At 35.7% G+C, this 15,875-nt stretch overlaps 1 protein-coding gene across 2 annotated transcripts; it reads right to left on the bottom strand.

Moving 5' to 3' along the window:
• Positions 1–3,805: 3,805 nt before the first annotated feature.
• On the bottom strand, positions 3,806–13,946 carry LOC105434416 (phosphatidylinositol-glycan biosynthesis class X protein). Of its 2 annotated transcripts, XM_011659324.2 has the most exons (6): positions 13,707–13,946; positions 13,462–13,550; positions 12,378–12,493; positions 4,952–5,276; positions 4,660–4,826; positions 3,806–4,228 (listed from the first exon to the last, which is right to left on the bottom strand). In XM_011659324.2, exons 2-6 carry the CDS (start codon positions 13,478–13,480, stop codon positions 3,956–3,958), a joined length of 900 nt encoding a protein of 299 aa, XP_011657626.2. In that variant the 5' UTR covers positions 13,481–13,550; positions 13,707–13,946; the 3' UTR covers positions 3,806–3,955. The 2 variants fall into 2 exon arrangements, with proteins under 2 accessions (XP_011657626.2, XP_031736304.1); XM_031880444.1 differs by lacking the exon at positions 13,462–13,550 and having other exon boundaries at positions 13,707–13,942.
• Positions 13,947–15,875: the final 1,929 nt, after the last annotated feature.

Here is a 15,875-nt window from a genome sequence, read left to right as displayed (position 1 = left end):
AAGAGTTTCAAGGGTTTCAAGAAAGTATTGTTCGGTGACCCTCTTTCCCTCAATGTTTAAATGCCTTAAGTGTTTGAAAGGTTTGAAAGATGTGAAGAGATTGACAACGTTTGAATGCCTGAACGCGCATGATTTGAAGAAGATATGAAACAACTGTAGAAATTTTGTGAAGCTTTTATAGCGATAAGTTTTAAGTTTCAAGTTTCGGGGAAAAATTAGAATTTTGATAGGTGTTAATTGTGTGTTGGGAGTTTTATTTTAATTATAAGGTATTTGTGATTTATTGAATAATTGTATTTAGGATTCAATTTTTTCACTTAGGTATGATATTTAAATATTGTTTCACCAACTTTTTTTCATATTTTTTTATTTTGCTATTTTATCGATTTAAATAAAAATTTGTCATCATCCAAATTAAACCTTTAGTCTTAAATCAATAGATCAATTTGTTAAGTAATATTTAAAAATATATATCTTACTCCTTCAAAAATGTTGGTAGAGCTACCTTGATTCCTGAAGTCTACAATTAATTTGGTGTGTTAGAAATTCTATGTTTGAAATACTAAATTATAAAAATAGAAGTCTTTCTCAATAAATTGGAAAACTTTAATCGTGAATATTACTAAAATGATTGGAATTGAGTTATTTAATTAACGTCGAATAATGAAGCTAGCGAGTCACACACTCTCTTCACCAAACTCTTGAGAATGTATAGATGAAACGTCTCTAAATTAGAAACCCTTTTGGGATGAGAACCCCTACATCTCAATCAATATGATTTCAACCCTAAGGATTGAGTTAGATACGAATTGTCTTAAGATCAAATATATTAGAGAAGAACAAATTTCTTACCCAAGATTTACACACCAATAAGATAGGATAATCAATCCGACTTGAATGTTCTTGGCATGGAGTTCAATACATGGATGGCAAAACTCAAGAAGCTCTCTTGGCTAAACTTGAAGAAGCGTAAATGCTACATTTGATTCATAATGATCTAATTAAAACAATAATGGGGTAATTTTTAAAAAATGGGAAATGGGGTGAGTTTTAAAATATTTAGGTAAATGAGATTTTTTTTTTTTGTCATATTTTAACTCACCCCATTCTCCCAATTCTTTTTTAAACTTATCCCATTATTCAAAACACCCTAATAACAAGACTTAAATAATCTCCCAAACAAACTTTAATGCATCATAAAAAGACTAAATTAACTCTACTTATGTTATAATTAAAAATGATAAAATTGAAAGATCTTGTAATTACATCAAAATTATTAAACAAAATCTAACTAATATTTTGATGTTTGGTTGGTTTATATATCATCCTCTCCTTTTTGAAGGATTCGTCATCAAATTCAAATCATAGCCTTGCAAAGCACTCTTCTCTTGAAGTCATGGAAAGAAAATTGTGTCAATTTCTTAACTCATATTGGATGGTCTCCATTGTAAAGCAACTTTATAGTTGTAACGCCTTGAGTTTAAGAGGGATATTAATGAATCGATATCATATCTGAATAAGAATGACTTGAAAGCAAAGTTAAAAAAGATTTGAAAAGAATTTAAAATTAATACATATACCAATAAGGTGCACCTTTCTTTTCGGTAGCTCAATCATAGTAACTTCAAAATTAAGCTTGCTTAGCTCGGAATAATTCTATGTCTTTTAGGAATGAGGACAAGACATGTTGAAAAGACTCGTATTGATTTGTAGGGACAACTTCCACTTTAATAAGCTTTTAAAAAAAGTAAGAATAATGTTGCTAGATCGTAGAGAGAATGTCGGAAATCCAAATTTCAAATTTTGGTTGGTCCGTGATGTTACAGTAGTCATGAGATCTCAAAGCTAGCTTCACAATTCCTTGAATTTCTTTGGAAAAAATAGTAACTCGTCCAACTCTCATTCCAATTGTGACCATAAAAGAAGTAGACGCAATCATTGAGCTTCACTTAATAATTAAAGTTTTAACGTCCTTTAAAATCTTAAAAAAAAAAACTAGGCAAACTTGGTGGAAGTTCACCTGTATGAAAACAAACTCCTTTGTCATTCTCACGAATCTACCAACTCACATTTTTTTCTCTCATCAATGTCTGCACACTTTTCTTTCTTCTTCGTTTATTTCTATTGCTTTCATCTCAGTCTCATGCCTTTTGTACTCTTCCAACTAGCACACAACAAGTTTTTCTTCTCTTTAAAGTAATGATACAAATGTAAAATCAAATCAAATGTTACTTTGAACTCTAATGAACTAGAAATGTCAATACAAAGTATGTCAGTTTCAAGTCACTACCATCTACTTTCTCTACTCCACTACCATTACCACATGCTTCTCTAGTAATAAGTGGTTCAAGTATAGTGTCAAAATTACAGACATAAGAGTCCTTTCAATCTAATGATTTACTAAATAAAACATTATAATCATGCATTGACACAACATTATTATGTTTCTCCTTACTAGTGGTGGCATTAAAATTGAGCTTAGATTTAGTGTACCATGAAAATTTCCATTAGAGTAGCCTCTCTACATTGATGGTAACGTGCACCATTTTTTCCAAGACCTCACAAGGTCAAATTTCTTCTTAGTCAGGAAGCATATCAACAATTTGCTCATTAAGTCCATTGTAGAATCTGTTAATGGTAGCTTCCTCTCCCTCACATATGCTAACCTCCCCAAGTAGTAACAACACCTAGTCAGTTTCTACACTTTTGCTCCCTTCCCTTGAAGCTTGAAATTTGTGAAAACACTTGCGAACAAAACATCTTCTCACTAGCACCTTTATTTCATTCCATGAGTGCTGCAAGATTTTCACTTCTCCATTTCGACAATAAATGTCTCAACCATGTGCTAATGCAGATTTTTCAAATGTAGAACCAACAAGTTTTACCTTTTCCTTTTTACTATAATGAAGAGATTTTCAAATATGATATCAATTTTTCCTCCCAGAAAACATACGCTTGAAATACTTCTAAAGAAAATTGGAAGTTGTGATTTGATCAACATAGTAAATATTTCTCAAACTTCATCACCTACAAAAAATAAATTTCAATGACAACCACCTCTAAGAATTAATACCAACGACATCCACCTTAGACAATCAAGAAAAACAAAGACCACCTCCAACGATCAACTGCAACAATAGTCACATCTGGCGGCCAATCAGTAAAAATGAAGATACGCTTTCTTCCCCAATCCTCCAAATTTCAAAAAATTGAATGCAAGCAAAAACAAAAGATGGAGTTCCTTAAGAAAAATAAGGATTTAAAAGTTTTTGTCTGTTTTTTTACATTTTATTTGAGTTCTTGCAAAAATAGTGTTCATCTTTAATTCAAATAAAAATCGGTAGAATTATTGAATAATCTTTTTTTAAAACAAAACAATGGTAAAAGAAAATAGATTATTTAGAATTCAAAAAGTTGCACCAAATACTCCTGACATATGAACTCCACAAACATATAAACTTCAAACATTTATCTCAACTTAGCATCCCAAATAGCTCCTTAAACTTTCAAAACAAAGTGCGTTGGCCATATATCATTGAAGTCTTTTCTTTTTAGTTATTCTTCATAGCTCTCCTTATCAAAACTACATAAATAATCTTCTTATTAAAACTCCCTATGATTTGACAAAACCCTTGTAAACATTTCAAGAATTTTATCCTAATTGTTTGGTAAAACATCATTTGTCCTTAAAATTTATTACAACTCATAAATACGGTGCTTTTTATCAAACCTTTACGTCGTGTGCTAACTTTTAAATCATAATAACTGAATTCTAACTTTCTTCGAACCATAAGAACCAAATTTGTATCCCAACCATTTTTAAATCATAGTAAATAAATTTTAACTTCCTTCAAACCACGTGAACCAAAATTTGTATCCCAACCAAAATGTTACACCTCTTGAGCAGGCTCAAGACTAAACGTACTCTTGAAAAGAAGAAGAATTGTTGAATCAGTTAACATTGCTTCAAAACTTTGGGTTGTCTAACTTGTGTAGAAAATACAATGCATAGTACTGATAACAAAGCAGAAACAAAAGTAATAGCGCTAACAACTCCAGCATCAGATCGTTTACCTGCTGGTATCGACCATGTAAGATCTGCCTCTTCATCATCAGTTTCCAACCTAAAAAAACAGGTCCTATTGTGTGGTTTTTCCTGTATACTACACTGCAAAAACAAGTCTGGAGCCTTCAGTCTAACTTCCACGTAACCACTTTCATCCAATCGCTGCAAAACAGCAGGAAAATTTAATTACTAACCAATTTTAAGTGAATAAAATGAACGGTTTGTGGTGAAACAATCTTAAAACATCAACACATTATGAAAAAAAAATTCAACGTCAATAACCGCTATGCATTATGTCTTTGCACTCCAAACATTTGCTCAGAAAATATTCAAAGCGTTGACATCTGTTTATTGTACTTGTCAAGAATTTGATATGAATTCAAAGAATGCGCACTCAATCCTGGAAAAATCTAACGCGCTTCATGAGTGTTGGAGCATGAGACATGAATACTTTATCCAATGTTAATATAAGCTAAGTTTACAGTAAGAAGTTTTCAAATTCCATTACATCCATGATCCCAGATTATTCATAATAAACTTGATAAAAACCAAAATCACCTAGGTCAGTATTCTAAAAGATATTTCAGGCTTACTGGATATCGTGAATGTAAAGGCAGATCAACGGTGAAATCAATCAGATTCTTGTTGTGTGACAAGATATTGAGACCAATGTCCTTGTGAACCTCGACAACAGAAATGTTGGAGAGGACTGAAGGCAATTCCAAATTTGTATCTCCAAAAACAGCTACATCACTAAATACTGACAAAAGAAGAAAACAGTACAAGAAAAGGGTTGAACTTATCATAAAGACAATGCCATTTGCTTAGGCTAGAAAACGGAAAAAAATCATGGAAAGAAACAAGAGAAATTTAAATCTGATTTACCAGCTCGATGAAGAAGATGTTCCAATTCAAATGGGTCAACAAAAACTCCCGATGGTAGTCGTTCAATGATTATAAACTTACAGTGGTGTGTGGGAACATGAAACAGGGATTTTTCAATTTTGAACTTGATGGTCGATGAAAGTTGACGGTGAGAACCGTCACCCTTGATTCTTGACCAAATTGAGAGACTTAGCAATGTATTTAGATCGCTTGGTAAAACTTCGCATATGTTGACGGGAAGATCTCGTGTCAGGAAATCATCAAAAAGTGAATCAATAAAACTTTCGTGTTTTTCATAATAGGATTCCATAATATGTCTTCCAACCTGAAAATTAAGTACAAGAGTAAGAATAGAAGAAAGAAGATAAGCTTGACAAGATGAACAATCTTTAAAACAGTTATAGTGCCTTTTGCACCAACAAAGACACATCAGATAATAGTAAACACGATGAATTATTAAAGAGGATAAAAGGCAAATCAGTCTTTTTTTCCTTTTTTTCCTTTTACAAGAGACAACAAAATTATTTTGCTTGGTTATCGTGGGTTTCCTTATAGTTGAGCTGTGGATTTCTTATAGTTGAACTCTTACTGTATGTAGGGTATATATGTGTATGTACGATATATATGTGTATGTATGTGTCAGGGTTCTAACCAACAATATCAAATAAAACACCTAACAATGGCTAAACAAAGACAGTACTTTGTGATTCTTTATTTATATATAAGCCAAAAGGTTACAGCCACAATATGAAATATAAGAGAGAAAAGAAATAACAAAGGAAACATACCAGCACCCTTTACAAGAAGGATACCCTCTCTACGGCTACAGCCACCCTCTTTAACATAAAGATGACAAAAAAATACCTACCTCCCTATTTCCCATCAATCACTATTTATAGCCTTCCTCAATTTCCTCCCCAGTGGCATTTGTGAGTCCAAAAGGCATGACAAGGAATTCATAGTGGCCCGCGTGTGTTCTGAACACAATCTTTTCGATGTCTTCCTCCCTCATCCTAATTTGGTGGTAACTTGATTTCAAATCCAATTTCGTGAAAATCGTGGCTCCATGTAATTCATCCAGCAATTCTTCTATCACACGGATAGGAAATTTATCAGATATGGTGACTTGATTGAGCTTCCGGTAGTCCACACAAAAGCACCACCCTCCATCTTTCTTTTTAACCAATAAAACAGGGCTGGAGTAAGGACTGTGACTGGGTCTGATTACTCCTGCTTGTAGCATTTCCACAACCAACTTCTCAATTTCTTCCTTTTGTACATGGCCATATTGTAAGTTCTGATATTGATGGGTTTTTGATTTGGTAGAATCAAGATGCAGTGATCTATTTCTCTCTTAGGGGGCAACCTTTTAGAATCTTCAAAGATGTCTGCATATTGTTGCAACAAAAACTTGATCATTGGAACATCTTCTTCATCCCCTTTTATTTCCTACTGTACTCCATATTAGCTTCTACTTCATAATTCTGGAGTTCCAACAAAAAACCCTGGTCCTATTAAACCACCAATTCATCCAAAAGCTTAAGCTCGTGGTTGAAGGCGAATTTAATTATATATCACCAACACTCCTCCTCACTTGTGGGCTTGAAATATCTGAAAGGCCCAACAAGTGGAAATTGATTTTAACTGGGGAGGAAACGACAATGCAGGGGCTTGAACACAGGACCTCCCTGGACCACCTGCTCTGATACCATATTAAACCACCAATTCATCCAAAAGCTTAAGCTCGTGGTTGAAGGCGAATTTAATTATATATCACCAACATTCCTCTTCCCAAGTTTTCTCAATTGTTTTCAAGGAGCATTCTGCTTGGATGAGGGATGGGTCTCCTTTCAGGACAATCTTCTTCTTTACCGACAAAAAGGTCATGGTTAGGGACGGCCAATGTATTTTCATTGTGCCTGTTGTGTCCAGCCACTGCATCCCTAAGATTACATCAACATTTCCCAACTCAATTGCCAAAAAATCAACCACCATAGTAATTCCTTGTAGTTCCAATTTTACTCTCTTGCATATGCCCTTGCCCGTACATTAGGTGTCGTCTCCAATTAAAACCGCAAATGGAGTACCTTCTTCCAAGATTATATTCTTTTCCTCTACTGTCCTTTCATGTATGAAGTTGTGGGTGGCTCCACTATCAACCAATACCACAACTTCCTTGCCCCTTATAACTCCCTTCAGCTTCATGGTTCCCTTCAATGCCATACAATGGATGGTTTTCAATTCAATTTCCTCTCCTTCTGTAATATCTAGATGGTTTAATTCCACCACCTCTCCTGGTGTCTCTTATGTCTTACCTTCATCTTCTTTACTCTCTTCTTCATTCATGATGAATAATAACAATTCCCTTTTTTCCTTCACTCTACATCTATGCCCCGGTGTATATATCTCATTGCATTTGAAACATAGGCCCTTGTCCAGTCTGGACCTGAACTCTACGTCTGACAAGCGTCTGATAGGTGGTTCACTCTTTTGGTAATTACCCTTAATGGGTATAGTTACCTGTTTCATAGGAAAATCCGTCTTCCTCGCGAAACCTTTGTCTATTCCCTCTTGGAGCTTGCCCGCGTACTCTTCTCTTTTCTTTGGTTCCATCATCCTCCCATCGGCCTTAGTCAATCTCATTGCTAAAATACGATCATTGACTAGTTGAGCCTCTCTCATACAATCCTCCAACGTTTGGGGATATCGACTAATAACTTCTGCTTGAAGGTTGGGTTCTAGACCGGTTAGAAAAGTATCTCGTAACACACTCTCTGCCATGTGAGGTAGAGGAGCTGAATATATGAAAATTTTCTTCACATAATCACTGTAGGAGCCGTCTTGTTGAATTCTAATCAAACGTGCCACTAAACTCGTTTGTCATGAGTCCTTGAAAAAGTCAAACATCCTTCCTTTCAAGATTCTTTCCACAGACTTTTTCATCTCCAATAACATTTCCTTCATACTCAATATCTCCTTCTCAGTTCCTTCCACTCTTTCCTCCATCTGCCGTTGTGCCATGAGTCACGTAACAACCTCCAGTTTTCGGGCTCTGATACCAAATGTCAGGGTTCTAACCAACAATATCAAATAAAACACCTAACAATGGCTAGACAAAGACACTACTTTGTGATTCTTTATTTATATATAAGCCAAAAGGTTATAGCCACAGTATGAAATATAACAGAGAAAAGAAATAACAAAGGAAACATACCAGCATCCTTTACAAGGATACCCTCTCTACAGCTACAGTCGCCCTCTTTAACCTAAAGATGACAAAAAATACCTACCTCCCTATTTCCCATCAATCACTATTTATAGCCTTCCTCAATTTTCTCCCCAGCGGGGCCCACCTGCACGATCTCTTTCTCCCACTCATTCTCCCTCATTAATTGTTGGTGAACTCCCCTTTTTGCCCTTTCTAACATATGTGTGTATAATTGGGGGTCTCACAGTATGATATATATGTGTATATATATAGTTAGAAATAGTGAACTTGAGTCATGTTGAAAGCCCAAAGGTGGTGATTCATTGTTCTAATTTTTTATTCTTTTAATAAGGCTCGTGTTGCATATAAATATTTCCTCCCTTGCACCTTTATTATCATAAGAAAATAATAAGAAATATCGACATCGTGATTTTTTTTCCTGTACCATGTAAATCTGTGTTTGTTCTACATCTCTACTTTCAATATGATATCAGAGAAGGCAATCGAAGAAACCCTAGTCAATCAAAACTTGATGGAACCCAAGCAAAGGGGACAACCGTCGACATCAATGCCGCAGTTGATGCTAGGATCAGCGCCGCCTTGGATGAGCAGTTCCGATGTCTTCGGAACCCATTGGCCGCCTTCCTACCCAATTGCAATCTTTCGAAAACCAGAACCCTTGAGCCGCACAAATTCTGCACGCGCCGCCATCCCTTCTCCAGCCAAGCCCTCACGCGTTGTTGCTTGCAACTACACCTTCATTGTATGCTCCGTCTTTCGCTTTCACCCAATCGATTCATGCACTGCCACACTCGTGCCATCAAGACTTACCCAGCCACTGACTTTTGTTCAGTTTCTTGCTGCTGGTTTGGATGTGCCGCCTCCTGCTGAGTTAGCCACAAATCCTAGTGGCTGCTCCAAGGTTGGAAATCCCCAAGCCCACTTGACTTTATAGGTGAGTGAGTCCTCAGCATAGCCAAGAGCAAGGTTTGAATCCTGGTATCGCTCAACATCAGCTGGACATGATCCGACAGCAAATTGCAACGATTAAGGCAACGCTAGGGGCACCATCTAACACTCGTTTGACCTCACTGACGTATTATGAGATTCCAATAACCTCGCTCCCTACTTTGTCCTCTTCTTATGTGTCTAATCCAGTGGAACAATCTACAGGATATTTTCCAAGGGAGAAATTAAATGGTCAAAACTATTTTTTATAGTCCCAATCTATTAACATAATCCTTGAAGGGGGCCACAAGTTTGGTTTTTTGACAAGGGAGATATCTCATTCTACACCGGGAGACCCTCACGAACGATACTGGAACGGGGAGGATTCTCTTATCCAGTTCACATTGATCAATAGTATGAAAACACATATCGACAAGCCCTTACTGTATGCTGCAACTGTTAAGGATATTTGAGACACAACTCAGAATTATATTCCAAGCATCAAAATGCCTCTCGTTTATACACTCTGCAAAAACAAGTTCACAAATGCAATACTTTAGATTCCCCAAATCTTTAATTTCAAATTCATCACTCATCTTCTTCTTCAGTAGGATGATCTCAGCGATGTCATCCCTAGATAAAAAAAATATCAACATGGCGATCTTCATAGCCTTGGAGACTTTCATAAACAAAGTGTGATCAAAGTGCTCCTGACTATATATCCTTGAAACTTGACAAAGGTAGTAAAGCTATCAAACCATGCTTTTGGTGACTATTTTAGTCCATACAAGAATTTATGGAGTTTGCAAACCCGATTATTAAACAAGGCTTCAAACCATGGAGGGGGCTCATATAAACTTCCTCTTTCAAGTCTCCGTTCAAGAACGTGTTCTTAACATCTAGCTGGTATAAGGGCCAGTCTTTATTCACAGCAACAGATAACAGAACTCTAACAGTATTTAGTTTTGCAACAAGAGAAAATGTTTCAAAGTAATCAACACCATAGGTCTAAGTAAACCCTTTTGCAACTAACTTGGCCTTGTGCCTGTCAAGAGTTTCATTTGCCTTGTATTTAAGTATGAACACCCATTTACATCCCACAATTTTAGGTCTCTTAAGGAGAGTACAGATCTACCAAGTCTTTTTCTTTTCAAGAGCTCTCATCTCTTCCATAACTGCAGTTTTCCAGCCAGGACACTCTAAAACACTGTGGATATTTTTAGGTATCATATTAGAGTCTAGGTTGGCTGTGAAGGTTCCAAACTATGGAGATAAACTCTCATAGGAAACAAAGTTACAAATGGGGTGTTTCATGTAGGACCTAGTACCTTTCCTTAGCGCAGTAGGAATGTTAAGAGAAGGATCATACTCATCAAGATAACCCGAATGATCCTGTTCAGTCTCATTACCACTCGTTTCTGCTCTGACCTCAGTCTCCCCAATAGTGTCCTTTTCTCCTATATCTTCAGAAACAGAAATATTGAATATGCCATTCTTACTCATTTTACTGTCAACCTATGAGTCAATAGGATTAGCCATACCTTGATCTCGTGGAGGTTCAGAGTCATGGACTGGAGTCGGTTGATCAGCCTAATCCTTTCTGGATGAGGATCGAGGTCGGGTAAGGTAACAGAGGTAGGCCTAGTAAACTCTAAGGAACAGTTAGACTCTTCACTCACATTCTCCCCCTGAAGAAAGCTAACGGGAAAGAAAGGTCGATCCTCACGAAAGATGACATCCATAATGATAAAGTATTTACAGGAAAGAGGGAGGAAACATTTATAGCCCCGTTGATGAAGGGGATACCCAACACATGCCGGAGCTCGATGGGTGAATTTGATTTGCTTAGGGCCAAAGCTATGAACATAGGCAGTACACCCAAACACACTAAGTGGAACCTCATAAGTGAGGCAGGTAGCGGGATGCAACTCCTTGAGACAATCTAAGGGAGTTTGGAGATGCAGGGCACGAGAGGGCATCCTATTGATGAGATAAGCTGCAATAAGAACATCATCTCCCTACAGAGAAGAAGGAAGGGAACTAGACGAAACAGGTTACTTCCAAAAGGTGACAATTTTTCCACTCAGCAACACTATTTTGTTGAGGGGTGTAAGCACACAAGTTGAAGGCCCAGATCCAGAATGGAGTTCTGTTGAAGAAGAGCCTTGATGAATGGATTATTTTGGCTAAGTTCAATTTTGAGACATTTTGCGGAGAAGGTTGCGTTTCAAAGGAAGGCAAAATGGGAAGAAGTGTTTGCGTTTAAGAGTTGTTGCAATGAAGCAGACGTTTTGATTGAAGAAGTTAGGCATTCTGCATAGCAGCGAGGAATGAAGTCTGGCAAGAAGGAGTGAGCATTCACTGTCTATCACAAGGAGAAGACGAGTGAGAAAGAGTTGAGCATATCAAGAAGATAGGTTTAGCGTCTCAAGGGAGATATCTAATCCTGAGTTAAGCATTCCAAGAAGATAAGTTTAAAGTTCCAAAGGAAGTAATTAATCCTGATTCACAAATACAATCTGTAATCCAACAAATCTACATGCCCCCAAGGCTTTCTTTAGCAACACCTCATACATTAAATTCCAACAATTATATCATTCTATTCTAAATCTAATTAAAATATTTGGTTGATTTCGAATATAGCAAAATAAACCAAAATATAACAAAATTTCAAAATTTATGAATGATAAATTCTATCAATGTCTATAAATGGCATTGATAGACACTAATAGAAGTTTATCATTGTCTACTAGTATTATTACCATTTGAAATAATTTCTCAAAAATATTCATCCTTAGTTACATAATCTTCTACTACTCCCTTAGCAATAAACACCAGATGTCCAGGGTTTCCTTTCTTTATTAAAGCATTTTTTTATCAACAAAATGGTAAAAAGTTATACATACTCTAGCCTTTTTTCTTAAAATAAATTAGGGAGGAAGAAGACTTTAGTCTTTCAACTAGCACCATAGCAACATTCTTGTACAGATTTGTAACCAATCTAATTGATCTCAAATCTATGAATCTCTGATCAAAAGAAATTTCTTCCGTTTCTTAATCAAGCAAAAGGAGAATATATGTTATCTTTGTTTCTTATGAAAAAATAATAATAAAAATAATCATAAATCAAGCAAATGAAGTTCTTCTTTAGCTCGTATTCTAAGTTTATTTTCAAATTAAATGCTTTCAGAACATACAATTGAAAAGATAAGAAACGTGAAACATGAAACATGAAAAAACGGAAATGAGAAATAAATTATCAGGACTGACCTTACTAGAGTGTGAAATGCCATCAAGGAAAGAGCCAACTGCAGGGTAGAATATCAATGAAATTCCAAACAATAAACAAATACAAACAGAATTATGCAGCTCCACCTTCATCATAACTGAAAGAAAATAAGAATACAATGTTATGGTCTGAATGCTTATCTATAAGGCCATCTGTACCATTGTACTTGAAATTCTCAACACTAAGAGGTTCGTCGAGGAAATGAAAGTAGTAAATCCCAATCCAAAAACGAAGATAGAAAAACAAAAGAATCGCATCTATCAACTCAATAGATTTACAACAAAGCCTTTGATGTAATGATTCAATTTTGATATATAATCAACCCTATTTGTTTTTGTTCATTATTAAAATAAATCTGCAAGTTGAATTCTAAAAGATTGTAAACTTTCCATTTTCACATTTTCACATTAAGAGAATTTTGAGAAACCAACCAACAAAATCATTCGGACAGCATAAAACCATACATTTTATTGACGAGGATAATTCCAATTGTCTCTAACCAACTCGTAGCGGATGAACAAAAACAGGGGTCAAAATATTCCATATTTGTACAATTCATATAAGTCTCAAGATAAGTAGGCAGGTTAGGAATCTTCTCAAGTTGGGAAAAGACAAAAGGTAACTTTAACTTTTAAGAAACAACTTCGACCAAGCCACCATCCTACCATGAATGAATGTGGCCAATTTAGGGCACCAAGCACTATTATAGCACCATTCACACAACGGATATGGAACTAGCCATTTGAATCTAACCCATGCTTAGTTTGATTGACTTTCTGTCTTCTCAAAGAAACTTCCATAACCAATTTTACAGTAAGACTTCATTTATTTTCTAGTGTTATGGGTTAATCCTCTCTGCCCTAGAGTAATAAGGTTAATTTCCGCTAACCAAATGACTTCCCACATCCAATTCAGCTCCTCCCAAAAAGGATGGACTAGAAAAACAGCTTTTGTCAGGTCAATCTCTCACATGGAACTTTCTCACTACCTAAATCTGTAAGCGAAGGTATCAACACTTCTATGATTACTTCCTAATGGGAGAGAAATATTTGAGAGACCACTCACCCCATTTGAAATTGGACATTAAAACTTCAAGAATCTCACCGATCCGAGGAGGACAAAGCAACGAATGGTGGAAGGACAACGGATGCAAGCTGAGATTCAAGCATTAAAAGTACCTTTCAACACTTACCAACATTCAATTCTTATACGAAACTAAATGGTATGAATTTTCCTTATCAAAACAATTCAAGCATTAAAAGTACGAAGGCCATGAGTATAACTAAAAGAAGAATGGAACATGAGCTTACACCGGACGAGATGAGTTTCAACTAAAAACGGTTTGCCGACAAGATGTCGGAGCTGGGCGACTGGCCAAGGCGATGCAGCAAGGAAGACGGCGGAGACGGCAATCGGACGTGCGGTGGTGGCTGTTGTGCGGTTGATACAACAAGAATGACAGAGCTGAGTTTATTTTCCCCTTTTGCTTCCTCGTGCGTGTGACGGACGTTTAAAAGAGTGAAATTGTCTTAAATAACTTGTTATGAAATAAAAGCAAAGAAAGTATATGAGTAAAGGGTGTGAAAAACTAATAATAGAACTCTATTTCGGTGCTCTTACAAAATACATCGTAACTACACAAAATAAGATGGCTCAAATGGCTCAAACCAGCCTCACTCACCTCATTAGAAAAGTTTGTAAATTTAATGTTTTGAGCTCAGCGTTGATCTAAATCTTAAACTTAAACTTCTATCTATTCTTCATTAAGGTTGAGTTTTTGATAGTTATCGTAGATTTTGGAAGAGATTGTCCTTTTGATATAGTATTTAGGCAAAACATATATATGGAGAGAGACTGGTCTCACTCTTGGAAAAGCCTAAACATATGTATTGAAAGAATCTCATACAAAGGCTTGAATAAGTATTATTATGGAAATAATTAAATGGAGCTCAAACTTAGAGAGAGCCTAAATTAAAACTAAAGAGAAAGCTATACGTGAACCATTAAAATTTAGGATACTAAACAATTTATCAGATAAGTATCTTGATTGAAATTACTAAACTTCTTATTATAAACATAAATTTATCAGATAAATTTAAAATCATTCTCCCAAAATTTAAGTGTGTTCTATGTTAGGAGGTATTTTCAATGGTTACTAATGATTTAAAATTTAAGTTTCTTGTGCATATAGATTAAATTGGGCATAGTCAACATTACACACATTTTGGAACTTTTTGTTCATTAAATTATCAAAAGTTGGATGGTCAGTTCCAATCTGTACTATATGATTGATTTTCTTTGACTTCAACATTCCTATTCTAATAAAAAAAACTCCTTAAATTTAGTTTGTTTAACTTGAAAAGTTTGAATTTAGTTTTATAATAATCTTTCATTATAAGTGTTTTATTAAAATCATAATGATTAAATTATATATATAAATTATGAAGATTAAATTATATTTTTTTTAAGGAGCACTCACCGATATCGAAAATTTATTATAAAAAATTAGGTTCATACCACACGATTTGTACTTTTGCAAATATAACAAAATGCAAGCTCAACCTACCTTTTAAACATATGAAATTACAAAGTTACCATTCATCTTCCCTCACGCATTTCTTTTCCCTCTTTGTTTCATCTTTATTTTTTTAATACACGAAATGGTAAGATATTTCATATAGACTTCTATCGTAACACCTCAGAATTTTAGACCTATTGTTATTAATCAAATTTGTCTTATTTATTAAACAATTTAAATTTTGGGTGTTAATATACTTTAGCTTTGGATGGAAAGGAAAAGAGGTAAAAATTTAAATAAAAAATGTAATAATAATAATAATAATTAAAATTATTTTCTTATTATTATTATTAAACTTCTCGATTTGTGTGCATCTCTTCCTCACTATTCTCTTTCTTTCTCACGTCCTAGCCGCACTTTCATCCTAGCCTCACCACCGGCCGCATTTCATTCGCCTTCAACAGCCGCATCTCGAGCCGTTGTGTCACGTGCAGTTCGTGTCCGATCAAAGTCCAGTTGAAGTCGCCGACCATTCTCTTTTGACCGCGGTTGGTCTTCGATCGTGAAGCGCAGCCACCGACGACTCGTTTCTGACCGCATCCATTTTTCCGTTTGTGAAGCCGTCGTCGCGCACGTCTCTTTACAGTCAACAACTACCCAAACACAACGCGTCCCATGCCGTTCGTCATTTCGTTGGAGCTGAAGTTGGAGCGTCGTTCGTCTGCGTTTGTCTTCGTGCATGAACCGCAGCTGCGCGCATCCCGTGTCTTCCAATCGCATGTGTAACTTGGCTTCACCTCTCTAACCAAGTCAAGTCACATCCAAATCTGCCTTCCGCGCGCCGATTTCACTTGTACTAAGTTGATTTCTGCCTTGCCACAAGTATTGGGTTTTAGTGTAAGTTTGTAATAGTTAGTGTAAGTTTGTAATAGTTAATTTGATGGTTTCCGCGTGATAGATT

The sequence above is a fragment of the Cucumis sativus genome, chromosome 1 (genome assembly GCF_000004075.3).
Source record: "Cucumis sativus cultivar 9930 chromosome 1, Cucumber_9930_V3, whole genome shotgun sequence".
NCBI lineage: Eukaryota > Viridiplantae > Streptophyta > Magnoliopsida > Cucurbitales > Cucurbitaceae > Cucumis > Cucumis sativus.
The sequence above is the reverse complement of the archived record's forward strand: the minus strand, read 5'-3'. Positions and strand labels throughout refer to the sequence as shown.

Coding starts and splice junctions, on each gene's coding strand:
- LOC105434416 (XM_011659324.2), bottom strand. Junction 5,277..12,377: donor GCATTTCACACTCTAGTAAG/GTCAGTCCTGAT, acceptor CTTAATTTTCAG/GTTGGAAGACATATTATGGA. Junction 4,229..4,659: donor CTTTACATTCACGATATCCA/GTAAGCCTGAAA, acceptor GCTGTTTTGCAG/CGATTGGATGAAAGTGGTTA.